Source organism: Rhodamnia argentea, chromosome 7 (assembly GCF_020921035.1).
Source record: "Rhodamnia argentea isolate NSW1041297 chromosome 7, ASM2092103v1, whole genome shotgun sequence".
NCBI classification, from domain to species: Eukaryota; Viridiplantae; Streptophyta; class Magnoliopsida; order Myrtales; family Myrtaceae; genus Rhodamnia; species Rhodamnia argentea.
The window spans coordinates 9,959,430-9,976,868 of record NC_063156.1 but is presented as its reverse complement, the minus strand read 5'-3'; the positions used below and the strand labels follow the sequence as shown (position 1 = coordinate 9,976,868).

The 17,439-nt window shown below is 40.0% G+C and overlaps 2 protein-coding genes and 1 long non-coding RNA gene across 5 annotated transcripts; 1 reads left to right on the top strand and 2 right to left on the bottom strand.

The window, feature by feature from the left end:
* Window positions 1–557: 557 nt before the first annotated feature.
* On the bottom strand, window positions 558–10,538 carry LOC115737716 (4-alpha-glucanotransferase DPE2). Of its 3 annotated transcripts, none has more exons than XM_030670007.2 (22): window positions 9,648–10,538; window positions 8,671–8,788; window positions 8,518–8,579; window positions 8,305–8,432; window positions 8,062–8,188; window positions 7,781–7,977; window positions 7,049–7,127; window positions 6,882–6,920; window positions 5,631–5,750; window positions 5,394–5,495; window positions 5,185–5,268; window positions 4,813–5,055; window positions 4,574–4,699; window positions 4,380–4,454; window positions 4,167–4,238; window positions 2,949–3,065; window positions 2,726–2,823; window positions 2,105–2,264; window positions 1,937–2,035; window positions 1,437–1,634; window positions 1,160–1,253; window positions 558–1,000 (listed from the first exon to the last, which is right to left on the bottom strand). In XM_030670007.2, the coding sequence occupies exons 1-22, from the start codon at window positions 9,999–10,001 to the stop codon at window positions 774–776; spliced, it is 2,919 nt and encodes a 972-aa protein (XP_030525867.1). In that variant the 5' UTR covers window positions 10,002–10,538; the 3' UTR covers window positions 558–773. The 3 variants fall into 3 exon arrangements, with proteins under 3 accessions (XP_030525867.1, XP_030525868.1, XP_030525866.1); XM_030670008.2 differs by having other exon boundaries at window positions 8,518–8,573; XM_030670006.2 differs by having other exon boundaries at window positions 1,937–2,264; window positions 8,518–8,573.
* Window positions 3,644–4,213, top strand: LOC125315819. Its single transcript, XR_007199100.1, has 2 exons — window positions 3,644–3,775; window positions 4,104–4,213. It is a non-coding gene; the product is annotated as an uncharacterized LOC125315819 (long non-coding RNA).
* A 1,727-nt stretch (window positions 10,539–12,265) lies between the features above and the next one.
* Window positions 12,266–17,415, bottom strand: LOC115737752 (E3 ubiquitin-protein ligase arkadia). Its single transcript, XM_030670076.2, has 5 exons — window positions 16,609–17,415; window positions 14,669–14,781; window positions 14,222–14,593; window positions 13,097–13,865; window positions 12,266–12,760 (listed from the first exon to the last, which is right to left on the bottom strand). Exons 1-5 carry the CDS (start codon window positions 16,844–16,846, stop codon window positions 12,690–12,692), a joined length of 1,563 nt encoding a protein of 520 aa, XP_030525936.1. The 5' UTR covers window positions 16,847–17,415; the 3' UTR covers window positions 12,266–12,689.
* Between the last annotated feature and the right edge of the window lie 24 nt (window positions 17,416–17,439).

Here is a 17,439-nt window from a genome sequence, read left to right as displayed (position 1 = left end):
TCGGATGAGTATTTTGGACCGTGTGCGAGTTTGCATATGAATGCTTTGGCGACGCATGGAAGTCACAATTCCTTTATGCAATTTTCGAGTCGTTACATAGCAAGGATCCCGCACTAGCATCTTCTTTGGTGAAAGACTACGAAAATCTTGCATGATCAAACATCAAGGACCTGGAACCGCGTGGATGTCAATTCAAGGTCCGACCACATACCATTCTGGAAATCTTCGAGCAATAAAACACGCACACAAGCCCGGTTCTTCCAAACACAGGATGCTTTATCAGTACTGCTGTAACTAAAGAACAGTGTAATGTGTAATGACTGAAGAATACCCGATAATGATGGAAATAAGGCAAAGTGCGGATGCTATACTATCCATTTTCATGATCTTAATGAAACTCTTTCATACCGGTGACGTTCCGCATGACATAACCGCAAGAAAGGAGAAGAACATCCATCTTCCCTAAAAAAAAAAAAAACTTATAATTAGGCCACCACAATCTGCTGCCTCAAGATGCAATGGGTAGTAGTTTCCGTGCAGCAAGTGCTCGAGCCATATGAGAATGAATCAGTACGACCATACGCTTCAATATCTCGTGTGACAAGTGCATATATACTGAGGTATCTAAGTCATAACGCATCGTATAATACAGTATTATCCCTCAGTTGTGTGAGAGGAAAGGTTATTCTACGCTTATTAGGAAAAAGAAAGTAATAAGGACCTCCTCCTCCTGATTTTCCAATACAATGTCTAGCTTACAAGCGCCGGCTGGACTATGAAACCACAAGGCTCTCCCTCTGTGGAGCTCCAGTTAACTGTGTGGTTAAGGATTCTCCACTGACTAGCTTCTTTTCTGTAGTACTATTTCCCGTTTCTCGACTGCCACTCGTATTAGCTTCAAGAAGAAGAGGATGTGATCTTCCGCTCCCACGTACAAGATTCTTAACCGTGGTTGTGAGATCTCCGTCCTTCATCAAGGCCTCCAACGTCACGTGTACACCTGAGTTCAAGATGCACTCGTCTCAGAACTCGGTGCAGTCTTTGTATCTTATCAACTTAATTTAAGGGTCAAATACTTAAAGCAAGCTATAGAGAACTGCAGAATCATCTCTCATGTTCTAATCTCAAAACCTCAAAACAACGGAAGGATTAAGCTTACGGTATCTCCAGTAGTGCTTTGGATTGGTCGGGTCATTGATTGTTTCCTCGGTTGCTGGACGAGTCATGTATTCTTCTTTCAACACCAGCAAGTCCTGACATCAACACAAACGTGACTTAAGCACGGCCCAAGTCACAGGATATCCAAACAAAAGAGAACAGTAAATGATGAAATTGAGCATAGGAACCATCAAGGGTATGAGAATGGATCTGCCACACCTAACAACCAATTAGATGCAAATGGAATTTCAGCTGAAGAACTGTCTCGGGCAAAATACCTGAAGAGGGAAGATTGCCCACATGGATGGAGCTTCGACATGTTGGCGTAAAATAAAATATGCAACATCAGGAACACATTTACTTGGGGGCAACTTGTCAGAACCGATCACATTTTTGGAGAAACGACGCCTTCTTTCTTCATCTTCTTCCCACCAAGCACGTAACGTAGAACAGTCGTGGCAAGAAGGAGCACACACCTAAGCAACAGGAGAAGTTTCACCATCAACTTATAGAACATATCCAGTTTTGGAAAGTTTCTTTTCTTTGGTACTTCATGCGCACAGACACGCATACATAAGGGAAGGGAAGAAGTTCTCTTATGAATGCACGGAAAGCAGACTTGATGAGCAATGAAAAGACAGAACTGCAAATTTTAACTTTCTATGATTACTCCAGAAACAGAAACACATAGATATCTGAAATTAGCTTAAAGCACAACTCGGTTAACAAGATTGGTGAAGTATTCGAACAAGCTACGTGGAATCCTGTAGGATCATACCGTCATGTAGCTGTACTGAGAAGGAATACCAAACTCAAGATCCGGTTCACTAGGCATTCGCTGGATGCGCAAACCTACTAGTCCAAGTTCTTGCATAACCTGTGAGATAATGTCACAGTTACAACAGCTCCTTATTAGAAAGTATTCGTATGAAATTGGGAGACATACTGGATGTACACACGACGGGATGAGGCCTAAATCTTCTCCACAAGCCAACATATCTGAAGAGTTCAGGAGGACAGGCAATGTCTTTAAAGCATTCTGTCTCCACAGGTTATCTTGCCGGTGAAAATAGTAATCATAGTACAATCGCTTCAAAACATTCTTGCTGCGTAAAAAAAAAAACTCGTTAAATGTCATAAAGAGGAGTTATCCATCTTCTAGTAAAGCCCCCTTGCTCCCAATAAGAAACCCAAACGCAACACAAGGTCAAATAATTTTGACCGAAGAGATCAAAAGGACACCATGTTTTCCAGTAGGACATAATAACCAACAATTAAACCATTAACGAAAATGGAGCCAACATTAGTCAAGCTTAGGTATGTTTCACGGAAAATGAATGATTTGGATAACATTTTTCTAAAAACGTCGCTTGTATCACTTACAAATACACAAAAACGAAAGAATTTTCATCATCCACGAAAATGTTTGGATATAAAATTGTTGTTCAGTAACCAATTATTTTAAGCGATAAAAGCCATCATTTTTAGGTAAATGTCTTCCAAATCATTACTTTTTCGCGAAGCAAACGAAGCCTCAGTGACTCAATGAGAACCAAAAGACTGATACCTGTGATCATCCAAGTCCTTAAAACTTGCTGTATCTTCCAGATTGAAACGAGGATAAAATTTCTTCGCATCCTCGGGATCCCTGATAAGAACTATATTCTGCAAGATGGAACAGTGCTAGGATTGCAAACGCAAATAGATTCTAACAAGTAAAGGTGGAAAGCAGGGGGAAAAAAAACAAGTGCACCAAATTATAGGAGAAACGGAAGATTGACTCTTATTACCTGTAGAAGATCAAAGAGATTACGACGTATCTTATTTTCATCTTCCAACAGGGACCTTTGAGCAAATGACTTCAGCTTTGCAGCAATTTTCTTCTCTGTGTTGCAGTCTTCCTTGAACTACAAAATCAACCAATCTCATGTGAATCAGTGGATCAGTGGACAGAAAGAACTATCTGAAGTTGAAGCTAGGCCAAGATGCTTTCATAACACATCTACAAGGCAACAAAATTCCGAAAGCAAATAAAACAACAAGGCGAAATGCCGGAGGCAAATAAGTTCTACTTCATTTGAACTTGCCCTTGTTAGACACGTGTGAAACCACTAAGAGCGCGGCACCATCAAATTCCATCCAGGGCCTAAGAGCAAGTAATTCTTTTTCCCATTTCCTCGCTGCCATTACCAGGAAGTTTTGCAAGGAGAAGATGCCATTACTACCAAATCAGGCCTCTAATCACACCAACAGGGTACAAAGAGGATCTATATTATAAGCTTTAACAGGACGTATAACTGCTTCAATTATCCATTTTCCTTCATTTATTCTTCAGTTCAATTTTGTACCTCCCATGTCCCTTGATAGCACTTTTTGCCCTTTAAAAAGGAAGAGAGACTTCCAAATCACAATTTAAAACAAGAATTTCATGGCACCCGTATCTCCATAGAAGTAAGTACGTCTAAATAACTTGACATATAACAGACGCATGAAACTCCATCACTGTTAGTTTAAGTTCAAACCAATATAACTTTCAACTGGATTAAGCAGGCACGGCCAACTATACTTGAGACAACTAAGTCCCTCAAAAGAGACATCAGTCAACCTGAATTTACAGGTGAATAACTGCTTCAATTGTCCATTTTCCTTCATTTATTCTTCAGTTCGATTTTGTACCTCCCATGTCCCTTGATAGCACTTTTTGCCATTTAAAATTGAAGAGAGACTTCTGAATCACAATTTAAAACAAGAATTTCGTGGCACACGAATCTCCACAGAAGTAAGTACGTCTAAATATCTTGACATAGAACAGACACATGAAACTCCATCACTGTTGGTTTAAGTTCAAACCAATATAACTTTCAACTGGATTAAGCAGCCACGGCCAGCTATACTTGAGAAAACTAAGTCCCTCAAAAGAGACATCAGTCAACCTGAATTTGCAGGTGAAAAATCATAAGAGGGAGAACAATATAAAGCTTCATGGTGCTCTAACTCCTCATCGTTACCTCATAAAGGTGCTTCTCATATTGATTGAAGAAATTAGAAGCAATAAGAGGCCATGGTTCTCCAAATTTTTCCTGCAAGAGGAGAAGATTGTTCCTATGAAGTATAAAACCTTTGAACCAAAAAACCTCATCAATTGGGACCAATTGACAAACAGAATCATTTGAATGTACAGACACTAATCACAACATGTCAAAGAAGTAAAAGTTAGCAACCTGTAATAATTCCTGCCGGACATAAGGATTGCTCAAACGATTAAAGTCCCATATTCCCTCTCGTTCAAGTTCTTCCTACAATTAGATATCAATTTTACTAAAAAAGCTTTAAACAGAGGAAGAGGAATCATTTATAACAAGAAATAATTTCTGTGAACTTCATTTTCAGTATGAATCAAGAGGATTAGTAGTACCTGACTTAGAGGAATTGATGGTCTAAATTTACCAACAAGGCCTGTCATGGCATGCTCTGGAAGTTCCCAGATTCTAAAGAAACCAAGTATGTGGTCAATTCGGTAAGCCGTGAAGTACTTTGCCATCTGGTGAGAAAAATTCATAGTCATGCTTATTAAGTTCAAAATGACCATTGTGCAAACCAAGAGCTCAAAAGTTGTTGACACATGGTACTGTGCTATTATATGCCAACAAGAACCTGTGTTAAACGGGCACACCACCAAGCATAATTGTCCTTCGACATTTCCTCCCAGTTATAAGTAGGAAACCCCCAGTTCTGCCCATTCTTATCAAAATAATCAGGAGGCGCTCCAGTTGCCGTGTTCATCCGAAACAAATTTGGATAGACCCAGGTATCAACACTATTTCTATCAACACCAATAGGCAGATCTCCTTTTAACACCACTCCTCTCTCTCTAGCATACCCAGCTGCTTCTGACAACTGCCAATTCATAATGTTTCAACCAATAAAAATGTTTTGGACCAAAAATAAATAAATAAATAAATATGTCAGGATGGCTAGTGAACAATTTCCAGAATACATCAAAATGAGAAAACGCAATACACTTACTTGCAAGTCTAAATGGAATTGAATGTAGTAGTGAAAGCATATAATGTCATAGTGCAAGCTCTCTTTTGAGACAAGTTTATCAAGCTGCAAGGAAAGAAGGACGATCTTATCAGATCTTCAATTAGAGCGTCTAAAAATCTAGTAAGTTCATCAATAAAAACTGAATAAACAGATAAACCAAATTGACTAAAAAACGAAGCAAAAATCACCTTTTCCTTTGAAAATTGGGAAAAGCGACCCCATTGGCTGTGATCAGAAGTTTCAAAGAAGTCACGTAGGAAACAAAAGGCTGCATAAGGTTTCAACCATTCCTACAAATAATTGAAGCAGGAGTCAGAGTGAAAACTGCAACTTCAAAGGACACAGCTTATGAGTTGCTACGATGCATCCTATCTCAAAAGAACATCATAAATTAATTAGAACAGGACAAAAAGAATTTTTATGACCTCATTCTCTGAAAAGAACTTTTGGAAGATGCTTGAATTAAGGACTGAATTCTTCTCAAGAGAGAAAAGTTTCTTGGCAATTGAAAGCTTTGCGGCCATTGTCGCTTCATAATCAACATCCTAGACATCCAAACTCAATTAAGGCAATTTGCGTGTCAGGATATACAGAAAAACTGGCCTCTGCAGTAACATAATTGGCCATTTAGTAATTAGCAACACCAAAGATGTCAATTATGCTTAACATGTCCCATACAGAAAATTACTGATGCAAGCCTTTCTTCAACTAGAAACACAACAAGCAGCCTCACATTTTGTCGCCAACTCGTCTTCATAGAAAATATCACCAATCTCATTGATAGAAGCAAACTTAGTTGAACAGATAATGTATCTAGACTTCACGAGGCACAGACGATTGCTCCACTCTATCAGGAAGAAAGCCGTCAAAACCAATGACTAACCCAATAGAGCAGGTTGGTTCCAGCATTGTTTATCAAAACAAGAGGGCATTAGGATAGAACTACGTGCGTGAGGAGCCATTTCAAGGAAATTTGGCCAGCATTGGAGTAGAAATATAAGTATCCCGCCTTGAAAAATAAATTTAATAAATAAAGAAATAAAGAGTTTCCTACAAATTCCCAAAGGATTACCAAAAGCAGTAAACTAGATACCTACTACAGGCCAAGCAGCTAGGAAGAAGTGTAAAGAACGAGACTCAAGATAATCTACTTAGGCAAGATAAAAATAGAGAAATAAGGTATATGCGATCTACGGGAATTTGCTAGCATGAGAAATAATTACTAGTTGGTAACCAAAACCTCCAAGTCACAGTTCAACATCTAATGCTAAAAATGCATAGATAAAGGCATTTTATTTGATTAAGGGAGAGGATTACTGAGAAATAATTACTAGTTGGTAATCCAAACCTCCAAAACTCAGTTTAATATCTAATGCTAAAAATTCATAGATAAAGGCATTTTATTTTATTAAGGGACGGGATTATTGTCCTACTGGAACGAGTGAAATCACAAGCATAAAATAGAACCACAAAAGAAAACAAGAAGAGAGCGGAGAATCTGGACATCAGCCTCTGTCTAATCATTTCTTGCCATGAACGAGGCTCTCATGCTTTTCAGAAATTTTCCCTCCCAATGAAGCCACGTGGCCCAATTCTAGCTTGTTTGCAGTTAGAATTACCAAACATACATAGGAAAAAGTTCCTTAGGTAGCAAAAAAATTAATAAACCATGTTACCTTCTTATCCAGCTCCTCCTTGGCCTTCAAAATATCATGCTGGAAGACAAGAAGAATACAGATCAATTCTGTAACAAAAGACATGCTTGAGAGTTCAAAGCTTGACAATAAAGAAGCTGCTCTCAGTACATCTATCGCAAGCAAAGGTGAAAAGTTACATATAACACCTTGATATCATTAGGTATGTTCTTCGAAAGAGCACCCAGTCTCAGGTAAAGTGGATGTAATGCAAATACTGAAAGTGAGCTGCATGAATACAAGGAGGGAAAAAAACCAAATAGGTAAGCAGATGAAAACATAAAAACTATCATAATAAACTTCAACCTTCTCTATGATGAACAACTGATAACTAGAGATGTATGAATTGATTTCGCCAAGGAATCATGCATCAGAAGCATTAAGCTCTTTTTTGCCTGTTCCTCTTAACTAAAAAAGCTGTAGCTTTTTAAACAGTATCGTCGACAAGATATTGGCTAGTGGTCAGTTTCTGTGCTTCTTCTCCCACTTCCGGGTGCTTCTCTATGATAGTGTCCTACTCCAGACAGAGGCATTCCTTAATACATTTCTGTGCCAGAACATATTCATCACTGTGAATTTTGCATACTTTTGCACCTCTTTATCCAGAACCTCAACTCTTGTCCAGATTTCTTGCTCCAAAACAAGAGGGATAAAGGTTAAATAAGACACCATGCTTGTGAGTTGATTAAAAAAAAAAATTAACCACATGTGGTAACTGGTATGTGAAGATCAGAAGGTGCAAAAAACAATATTCGTTATTAGATTTTTCTTTTTTCCAACTATAATGTAGAGGAAAGTAAGAGTCAGGTATGAATAGATGAAAGAAGACACTTATTCCCGTGATAATCGCAAGTATACAAACTTTTAAGGAGACAGCTTACCTGTAAGGATAAGAGTCCCACCACATTCCATGTACAGAAGTATCATTAATTGGTAAAAGTTGAATCAAGTGAAATCCACATTCAAAAGCCCAGTCAACAAGCAACTTCAAATCAAGAAACTCCCCAACTCCAACATCCTCTTCGGATCTGATGGAAAAGATGGGAATAGCAACACCAGCACCGCGCCATGGCATTGCCTAAGAAACAGATTGATGAAGAGAATGTCACCGAATGTCACAAATCATACCACTTAAAAGCTAATAAATAGTGAACTTGCTTACTCGAAACATGCCATCAGAGAGGAACATATATCTTGGTTGACTTTCGGAGGATTCGAGGGAAAGTTCCCGTTGAGAGCCGACTTCAAGAGAAATGTTCCCTGCCTTGCCATATGTACAATACTTGTATGTGTAAAAGATGGTTAAGGAGAGAGAGATAGGCCTGCAATAGCCAAACTAACAGCCAAGAAGATACTACTTGAAAGCAGTCAAATTCTTGAAGCCAAAAGAAACTCGAAAGGATATTTTATGGGAAAGTCGCCTCTTTGGACTACACAATCAGCATGCCAAACTGAATCACCAGCATGGCCAAGTTTAACTCCATTCTGAATCTTCCACTGCCCCAACTTCGAACAGCTCCCTATCACATACACCTGAAAGCCCAACAGGATAAGAAAAGGAACATAGAAATTGTTTAAAACAAACAAGTCAAAAGTTCAGTTGGAAAGGGGAGCTTACTGCAGTGTCCTCTTCTATACTGGGGCAGCATATTCGAAAATGAATGAGGACAGAATCTGCATTTGACCCAAGCACAAATAAGAAACAGTCAGCTAAAAGTTTCAAAGAAAATACATGCAAAGGTTTCATCAATAGTCTAAATGAACAAATTACCAATTTCATCCAAATTATTCTGAAGAACTACAAGGGGTCTCTCTATGCCCACACTTGAACTTCTACGAAAGATGACATCTTTGAACGCACTTCTGAATGGGAGAGTATCTGAACCAGTCTGCTGGGAAAAAGGTGTCAGCTACTACTCATCAAGATGTGCTTCAAGGAAGTTGAGTACCAGTTCTTGTCAAAAAACTTCCACAACATCAAACAACAATGTACGCTAAAAGAAAACATAATCATTGTGGCTAAATTACTCGATCTAATTGTATCCAGTATTCCAGGACCCCTCCGAAACACCTCATAATCTCAACTGCTCTAAGATGGATGATCCAAGCGGCACTTGCCAATGATTATCCTTTTCAGATTTACAACAGCTAAACACTGATGTTATAGTTAACAAAACAAACAAACATGTAGATGGAAGATGAGAAGTGCAAAGCAGCAATCCAACTTCAGAATAAAGTGAAGAATCGTCAAGTCACGGGACCCCAGATCGAAATAGGTTGTGACAGCAAAACACAATCTGAAAATATAAAAGGGACCAAGTTGAGGAAAGTGAGCACTGTCGCGGTTTTCAACTTCCGCATACTCTTCTATCTTATCTTATTGTAATGATCTTCCCTTTACAATCGCTCTTCAACCCCGATTCCCAGCTTGTTAACTTTGTATAACACTCCATTGTCAATAAACAATCTCACCATAGATCCATTTTATTCTGGAAAAAGAACAAAGGTAAGTTACAAGAATCTCGGAGTGCAACTGAACCACTCCACCCATCTTTCACTTTTTTCCCACAATAGGAATCTACCATTAGACAATAGTAGAGCAGCTTATTCGCAAGAATCGCTAGAGCAACTCCATCACCCCTTTCTAGTTGAATCAAATAAAAGCAAGAATCATAAACTTTTGTTTTGTTTCCACAATAAATTAAGAGACTAAAAGTTTAGCAGAAGAAGAATCGGAAAAAGGATAACCTGCCAAAGATCATAAAGCTCCACCACATCACCGCCCTTCACTCCCTCGGGCAACACCAACCTGCGCTTCTTCCCCATCTCCCATCTCAACAGGTTCCTGCCATCGTCCACCACGTAATAACTGTACTCGCTCGTGTAACCCCTCGGCAGAGTGACACTCCCACGCCATATGAGCTCGTCGCCGTGGTGAGACGGAGTCAACAATACGCCCTTCTTCACATCCCACGATCCGAGCACCGGCTCAGAGCCGCACACGAGCAGGCTCTGACCCCAGTGAGTGTAGTACGGTATTCTGAAGCTGACGGTCACAGATTCCGTGGACTTGGAGTCGGAAAATATTCCAAAATTCGCCATTCTTGAGGAGAAATCACTCAGGCCCAGAAGGGATTTCTCGATATCTAGCAAAACCGAAGAGAGAAATCACGGGAACGGAGTAGAATCCAATCGAGCGAACGTAATGCGAGGCAGCTGAAGTTATCAAGCTCCGACCTTTTCGTTACTTCTATAACACGTTGTTAGAGTTTTGAATGTTTTGCAAATAAACGCTGGGATTTTCAAGAGGAACGCTCGCCACCCGATTATAGAGATTGGCTGCTGGAGTGAAGACAACGAAAGAGAGAAAAAGGATCCCCGCTTTTGTGTCCAGATTTTTTTGGGGGAAAAGAGGTGGCCTTTCCTCCTCTGAGAACGTGAAGACGGTGAAGAAAATGGGTGAGCGCGAGAGAGGAGTTTTGTCCGATCGAAACGATATTTTCATGTACCTCTACACAAGAGTAAAGCGTCTTTTTCGTTCGCAAGGAAGGGCCACCCCATCGAATCTACGCTCCTCAGAAGGTTTGGTCCAGATACAGTCCAGACACCTCCGTTAGCCTCCGTCTGTTGGGTTTGATTCATGCTCCCGCAAATAGGAAAGCACGAGATTCTATCCAGTGAGCTGACGGGATCCCGAGGGAGCCGCCGCCCACTGTACACATGAGGGAGCCGCCCCGACAGGGTGGGCAGCACTTTTGAACTATGAATAATTACTATAACATATTGTTTTTTCCTCGTAATCAAGGATTGTAATAAAAAAAATGATATGCTAATTATAATGAAAACATCTATTGAATAATGAATATAGCCCTAATTTAAGAATAAATCATGATAAATTTTCTATTTTGATTTCTTTTTTTGAATTCTATGATGATTACGCGCCAAATCCTAACAACTACCATCAATAATGATCTTCTCTCATATCATGTGAGAAGAGTTAAAAACATAATTAAAATTTTTGCTTGTCGCTTAATGACCAGAATATGTGATGATAATAAAAGGTCACCATATTGCTTTGCATTGAAAAAAAATTTAGAGTAGTTTTATCTCGAGATGCTATCAAGTAACAAATATGCTACTTTTGTTAATTTCAACTAGTCGATAGTTAATGCTAGCTTTATAACTTGCGAGCAAAATGGACCATGCAGTATAAACCCCCAAAAGGAAAAAATTCAAAGTACCATCTAAACATGCTATATGCTGTTTGAAGAAAATGATATAACATAAGCATTTATTGTTTTAGCGTACCCAAACACATTGCTTTTGGTCCTTACCCAAAAAAAAAAACACATTGCTTTTGGTTATGAAATGGTTAAATAAACTCAAAACAAGTTAATTGAATTTATTGCCAATAAATGAAAACAGATAAAGGCATCTAAAATAATTTCTCTTTATTTCGCACAGATTGAATGAATTTAAAAATAATATATTTAAAACGATAAATTATTTTAGATGCCTTCTGGATATAAACGATCATTTTTCAAAAAATATATATTTAAAATTATTCATTTTTCACGAAACAAGAAAGAAAAAAGGCAATATATCCATCACTAAGAAGATTCATACATGTGCAAATGATGATTTTCTCCTTACTAGCCAAACAAACAAACAAAAAAATGGGTACAAAACCAATTCTTGGTCACTCAGACGAGAGCAAATTTTTTTTGATAGAAATTGCGAAAATCGTCAAATCCAATACTTCAAAAAGTCAGCATATTTCCCTAGTTTAAAAAAATACAAAACAAAATATTGCTTTTCCTTTTCTTTTCTTTTTTAATCAAAGACAAAATATTGCCTTCAAAAGCATATTCTAATTCAGGGTTCTCAGGTGGCACCGACGGAAACCTGCCAATATTCGAAAATTGCATTTGTATTTTTACGAAAATACCCCCCAAGCCATTGTCCAGATGCAGAGCTGCCCACCAACCCATCAATCACAAGCCTCACCAGACACCGACCCATCACTCAAGTCTCAACTCCTTTCCATTGTGCCACAAATGATGAATTAATTAACTAACTAATTAAAATTAATTAGAGGCGAAACGCACGGTACGTTGTTTACTGAACTTAAGAGCTGAAACAACGTCGGCCTCGATCGGCATGGCTGGAATTAGCTTGACTATGGAACAGGTCCAATGCCCAATGCCGGAGCCCCGGGCACCCATGAAGAGCACCTACTTGCTAATTGGTTCAACCCAGAAAACTTGGGTAATAAGCAATCCTCTGACCTATCTGATAAAACCGCAACAGACAGATATGATCTCAAGCCGGCATCGAATTCAGAGCTGAAGTGAGCACACCCGGGATCGAAAAATAGTACTCAACGTACTCGAAAATTAGATTGTAAACGAAAAACAGAAAGTTCTATGCAGTTCGTTTGTTCTGTCTTTTTTTTTTCCTTTTTCCTTACCGTTTACATTTGCCGCAGAAGAGAATACACAGCGGCGGAGATGCAATGTGAACCAATGGCCTGCCACCTCTGTGACTTTGACCTGATGGTGCATCTGCCAGCCGGGTTTCGATTAACATATATACACACATGTGCGCGCCCAAAACCTACATATATCCACCCATACAGGTGTGAGCAGGACCGCCCCTTTTTGCGGCCACTCTCACCTGTAAAGCTCCTCTGGTTCCTTCTACTCGGTATAGGTTGATCATTCAAGGCCTTCACAAGTTCCAGAGACTGTCGTTTCAACTGGTCAAAATACGATAGCTTCGTCCATGACCTCATAACTGTAATATGATTGCGAAGATCACCATGAATGCCCATCGTGCTGTGGGAAGAAGACCTGCAGAAGCTGCAAATGCAGACATGTACTATATTAGATTCAGCGATTATGTAACAATCCAAAAGATCAGAAGACCCAGTATGCCTTTAACTGAGAGGCAACTGTCATATTTCATGGAAAAGTTTCTGGTCTGGGACAAATGCCAAAGACTGAATCAGTAGGTTACACGATCAGTGTGAAACGTCCATTGAAAAGAATAATGGTGACTCTGCACAAAATAATCTCGTTGCCAATTATCTACCACGGCTATCACAAATGGGGATAGAAGAACTCATACAAGGACTTGAATGGGAGACACAGTTAATCAGATTTATGAAGCAATGAAGCAGGATGGATGTTACTTACATGAATTCAGTGATGGAGCAACTGGCGGCGTTTGCACAGGGTTATCTGTATGACTTTTGGTCGCCGATGGAGGTTGAACATGAGTATAGACGACATGTGGTAAGGGGCTAGACACAGGAACCACACGCGGATGAGAAGCCACTTGATGCGCTTGTGGGGATGGAGAAACCACAGAATGTCGAGGAGCCTGTGCTGGTGCAGGAACCGGAGCTATATGAGACTGCTTTCCAATGTTCCCTGAAGACTTCCCTTTATGGCCGAAACTACAGCCAGGAGGCCTTGCCTCATAACTTGGCTCAGGTGCAGATGACGGAGAGCTTTTGCTGTGGACAGGTGAGATTTTTCTGTGGGCAGGTGAAACGGCTCTTGGTGAATGCGCGCTACCATGAGTGGCAGGCGCTGGTGAAATCATAGGGGGCTGATGCTCATTATGGAAGTGATGGTGGTGAGAGTGGTGATGGTGGTGATGGTGATGGTGTGCATGGTGGGGCTCGGGAAGAGGAGCTGGAGAAGGTGGAAATGATGGTCCACCTCCGTCGCCACCATTGAGAGAGTGCTGCAATATCGATGAAAGCCGGACTTGCTTGACCTTGCCAAATATTGTATTGTTAAGGCCGAGATTTCTTGAGTGAGAACCCGTGATTGTCTGTGCCAGTTGCTTCAACCTCGGTATCGGCATGCTTCCAATTGCCAGCAAAACGGATGACTGAACTATCGTCGGAGGATCCACTGTTGAACCTCTCATATTCGATAAGCTAATGTACAAGTTCTACACAGAAAAAAAAACAGCCAAAACTAATAAGATTCTCCAGATTGTTTAGGATGCACACTCCATCAATAGACACTCGAATAAGTTTACTCCAATTGGGGGCAAGAAATTCCTTTCAGATAAATGATAACAACCAAACTTATTCTGATACCACCATAAAGATACCCACATAAACCTCAGAGGTCCCTAAATGCATGAGCGATAATGCTCATGATCTACAAAAAACAAATAAAAATTGGAGGACAGATACTATAAGGTTAAAGAAAATATTGCCTAGAGGAGAAGATAACTGAAAACGTGAATGTGCTAAGTTGGAACATTCTAAAAGAAACAAAGAAAGGGTGCTCCTCTCTAACCTCATAGGACGAGAGATGCAATCCTGATCTCAACTGGCTTCTGAGATCATCAAAATTCGCTTGTATTTGCTCTATAGAGTAGTTTAAGGTAAAGTTGAAGTAGATCTGCACTTTCTGCAGAAGAAATGCACTCTGAAGAGGGATGATGGTAATTCCTCCGGGGAACTTTAGCACCTCAAACGAGAATGGGTCGCCAAATAAGGATGCAGTCAAACGGAGAGATATTAGGCGTGTAACCAGAGATTCAAAGGACTCCCTTATCAAACTTTCTGTAGCAGTGGATATTTTTGAATTTTTGGCATCCGGATCAATAGCAAACACGACCTTTGCTGAATTTGTTCCAGCTAAAGGCTCCACCGATAAGATAACTACCTGTTCAGAGGACGGGGAAAATTAGCCTCGTAATCAATAAGATGGTTAAAAGAAAAGGCAATGGGAGGCACATACTCTGATAGTCGCAAGATTGATCTCTGCAAAAATGTCATCTTCGAGCTGCAAGACATTGTCTTGAAGTAGAAGAACCGGCTTCTCAACATTAAAGGTAGCTACTATATCATGACCTAGAACGATAAACAATGACTAACAGATTATTATTAAGCATAGGAGAGTGCTTTTCTTTTACTTTGGCCATAAGGATCACATTACTTGAACATTCCAACAAAACATTGAGAGAATAAATAAAGAGATAAATTTCAAAAGTGAAAAATACAAGGCTTAGACCCAAAGCGTGAAGGTGAACAAGATCCAGAAATAGTGAAAATGAATTCAAGAATTCCAATAGATCGAACAACTCATGGTTTTTTTTTTTTTCCATTTGACATCCTAATATTTTCATGCCAACAAATTACATTGGTACAGAGAAACTTCTATCACACTTGCAAAACCTGCATCAACCCAGAATGCGCCAGCATGTACATTTATAAGATATAACGAGAAACTGTCAGTAACTGCAAACATGGATCCGAAACTATGCGGGCTGCAATTACTTCCCATTTTAATGCATGGAAAATTGCATTGATTAAAATTTGGTGAAATTGATAATTTTCGGTGGATGAAGTGCGTAAAATTTAGACAGTCGGGCAGTTTTATCAAGAGTCGGCAGAACCAAAAACCCTTCCAGCATACAAAAATCGTGGATCTTTTACTCCGAGTGAAGCAACTAACAATAGCCTGAAACAAGCCTTTCTTTGCTAGTTGCTACAGGTACACTAGTGAAACGTTGGACAGAGAGATTAAAAACCCAGCATCATGAAAGCTGTGGATTGTAAAACTCCGAAGAGAAAATCAAGCACAGCTCTGTCATTTGAGTAGCAGCAACAATATGACCCTTCCAGTACATAAAGATGCACCATAAGACAACCGTAGGTTGGCAAGCAGTTTAAGGATGAATACATTTTTTACCAAAAAAAAGATGAATACACTAAATACCTTTAACAAGCAACAATAAAAGACTTTTGGAAGAGATGGAATCTCAGTGCATGAAAACTAAACGAAGATAAGGGAAGGTTCAAATTTCCATTGAAAGGGTCTGACTCGTTGTATTAACAGGTAAAAGCATATATGTCCACTTTGTTGCAAGCAAGAAAGTGTGCAGCAGAATTTGTAAAAGCTGCAAGATTTTCAGACCCTGAATAACCATGAAACCTTCTCAAACTGACGCTGCATGAATATCATCTGACAAACCCGGTGCCGAACATTATGAAAGCATAACATTCAAACTGCCTCACCCAGCAAGAGATAGATTGGGCATAATTGGACATACTAAAAGGGAGCATGAGCAAGCACGAATATGTACATGTTTCGAGAGGAAAGACAGATCCATCAGTCCAGTTTGGTAAAGATTTCAACTCTATAAGGCAGATCTCTAATTGACCATACAAAGGAAAAGCAAAATTAACAGCTAAAACTAAACCAAGTATTTACTCATTTGCCACCAAAACTGAATGGAAGCTCTCCACTTCTATTCAAATTGGAAGGATCATAGGACGCATTAATTCGAACTATTACTTGGTTCCACATGTAGCCAAAAGCCTCTCAGAGTCTTCCTATTAGAGTAAATTCCCTCATTTTCTACTTTTAGCAATTAAAGATGAATAGACCCCTCAAATCAAATGAAAACAGAGGAATTACGACTAATTTTCCGCAAATGCGCATACTGAAATTCCACCAGCAATTTTCATCGGATCTTCAACTGCAATTACTCCCCAAACATTCCAAACAACCCCAGAAGCAAGAACTAAACCATGTACCAAAAACAACTCAAGAACGGACGAACCCTCGAAACCACGTGTCATCTTCAGGCAATGTCGGCACACAAATTCAAGAAAACCAGGAAAAAGCGAGCACCCATCAAGACAAGATTTCAAGAATCCACCGTGAAGACCCACCTCTAAACCTCGGATCCAGATCCAGATCTCCCCGATCTGCGAACCGCAAGAACGGAGGCAACCAAAACACGGCCGACAAGAACACGGCCATGGAAAACACTAACACCGCCACGCATCTGACCCCGACGCGCTTCGAAATCCCACCGCATCCACAGCGCCATCGCTCCGCATTCCGCTCGGAAGTGATCGAGACCACCGTCGCGGCCACTTGCTGCTCTTCCTCGGCGCTCTTCCCCATTGTGGAGGCCGACAATGCAGGCTAGTTCCGGAAGCACCCGCGGCGGAGGCCACCGCAAAACCCATGTCCAGTTCGGTGAGCTGGGTCCGAATAAAATGCACCCATTTCCCTCGCTTTGCTCGCAGAGCGAGAAAGCAACAGAAAAAAAAATGGCGTCAACAGAGAGAAACCCGAGCTCTTCTCGCCGGTGTTCTTCTATGCATTCAAAGGGTTTGAGCGAGCAAGAGCAACTTCCTCTGCAAATGGATTATTACATGCGCTCTCCCTCTCTCTCTCTCTCTCCCTCTCGAGGTAGTCTTTCTCTCTCTAGTACTCCATCACAGTTGTTTAGTCATGGGATGGTGGTGGTTTATCTGTTCTTTGTGACCTTTTTGTTTGTTCTTATGCATTGTATTGTACATGTACACTACACCCGTCTTTCAAAAATACCCAACTAAAAAAAAAAACATTTTCCTCCATTTTCTTCTATCTTTTCAATGGTGGGTGCTTGGCCTCATTCAAAAGTGATAAACAGAGAGAGAGAGAGAGAGAGAGAGAGAGATAGAGAGAGATGGTGAAGCGCAGAGAGAGAGGCAGGTATTGAATAATAAAAA

Coding starts and splice junctions, on each gene's coding strand:
- LOC115737752 (XM_030670076.2), bottom strand. CDS start 16,846: ATGGGGAAGAGCGCCGAGGAAGAGCAGCAAGTGGCCGCGACGGTGGTC. Junction 14,782..16,608: donor TCTGGATCCGAGGTTTAGAG/GTGGGTCTTCAC, acceptor TTATCGTTCTAG/GTCATGATATAGTAGCTACC. Junction 12,761..13,096: donor TGCTCCATCACTGAATTCAT/GTAAGTAACATC, acceptor CTGCATTTGCAG/CTTCTGCAGGTCTTCTTCCC.
- LOC115737716 (XM_030670006.2), bottom strand. CDS start 10,001: ATGGCGAATTTTGGAATATTTTCCGACTCCAAGTCCACGGAATCTGTG. Junction 8,433..8,517: donor GTATAGAAGAGGACACTGCA/GTAAGCTCCCCT, acceptor TTGGGCTTTCAG/GTGTATGTGATAGGGAGCTG. Junction 7,128..7,780: donor TGGGACTCTTATCCTTACAG/GTAAGCTGTCTC, acceptor GTATTCATGCAG/CTCACTTTCAGTATTTGCAT.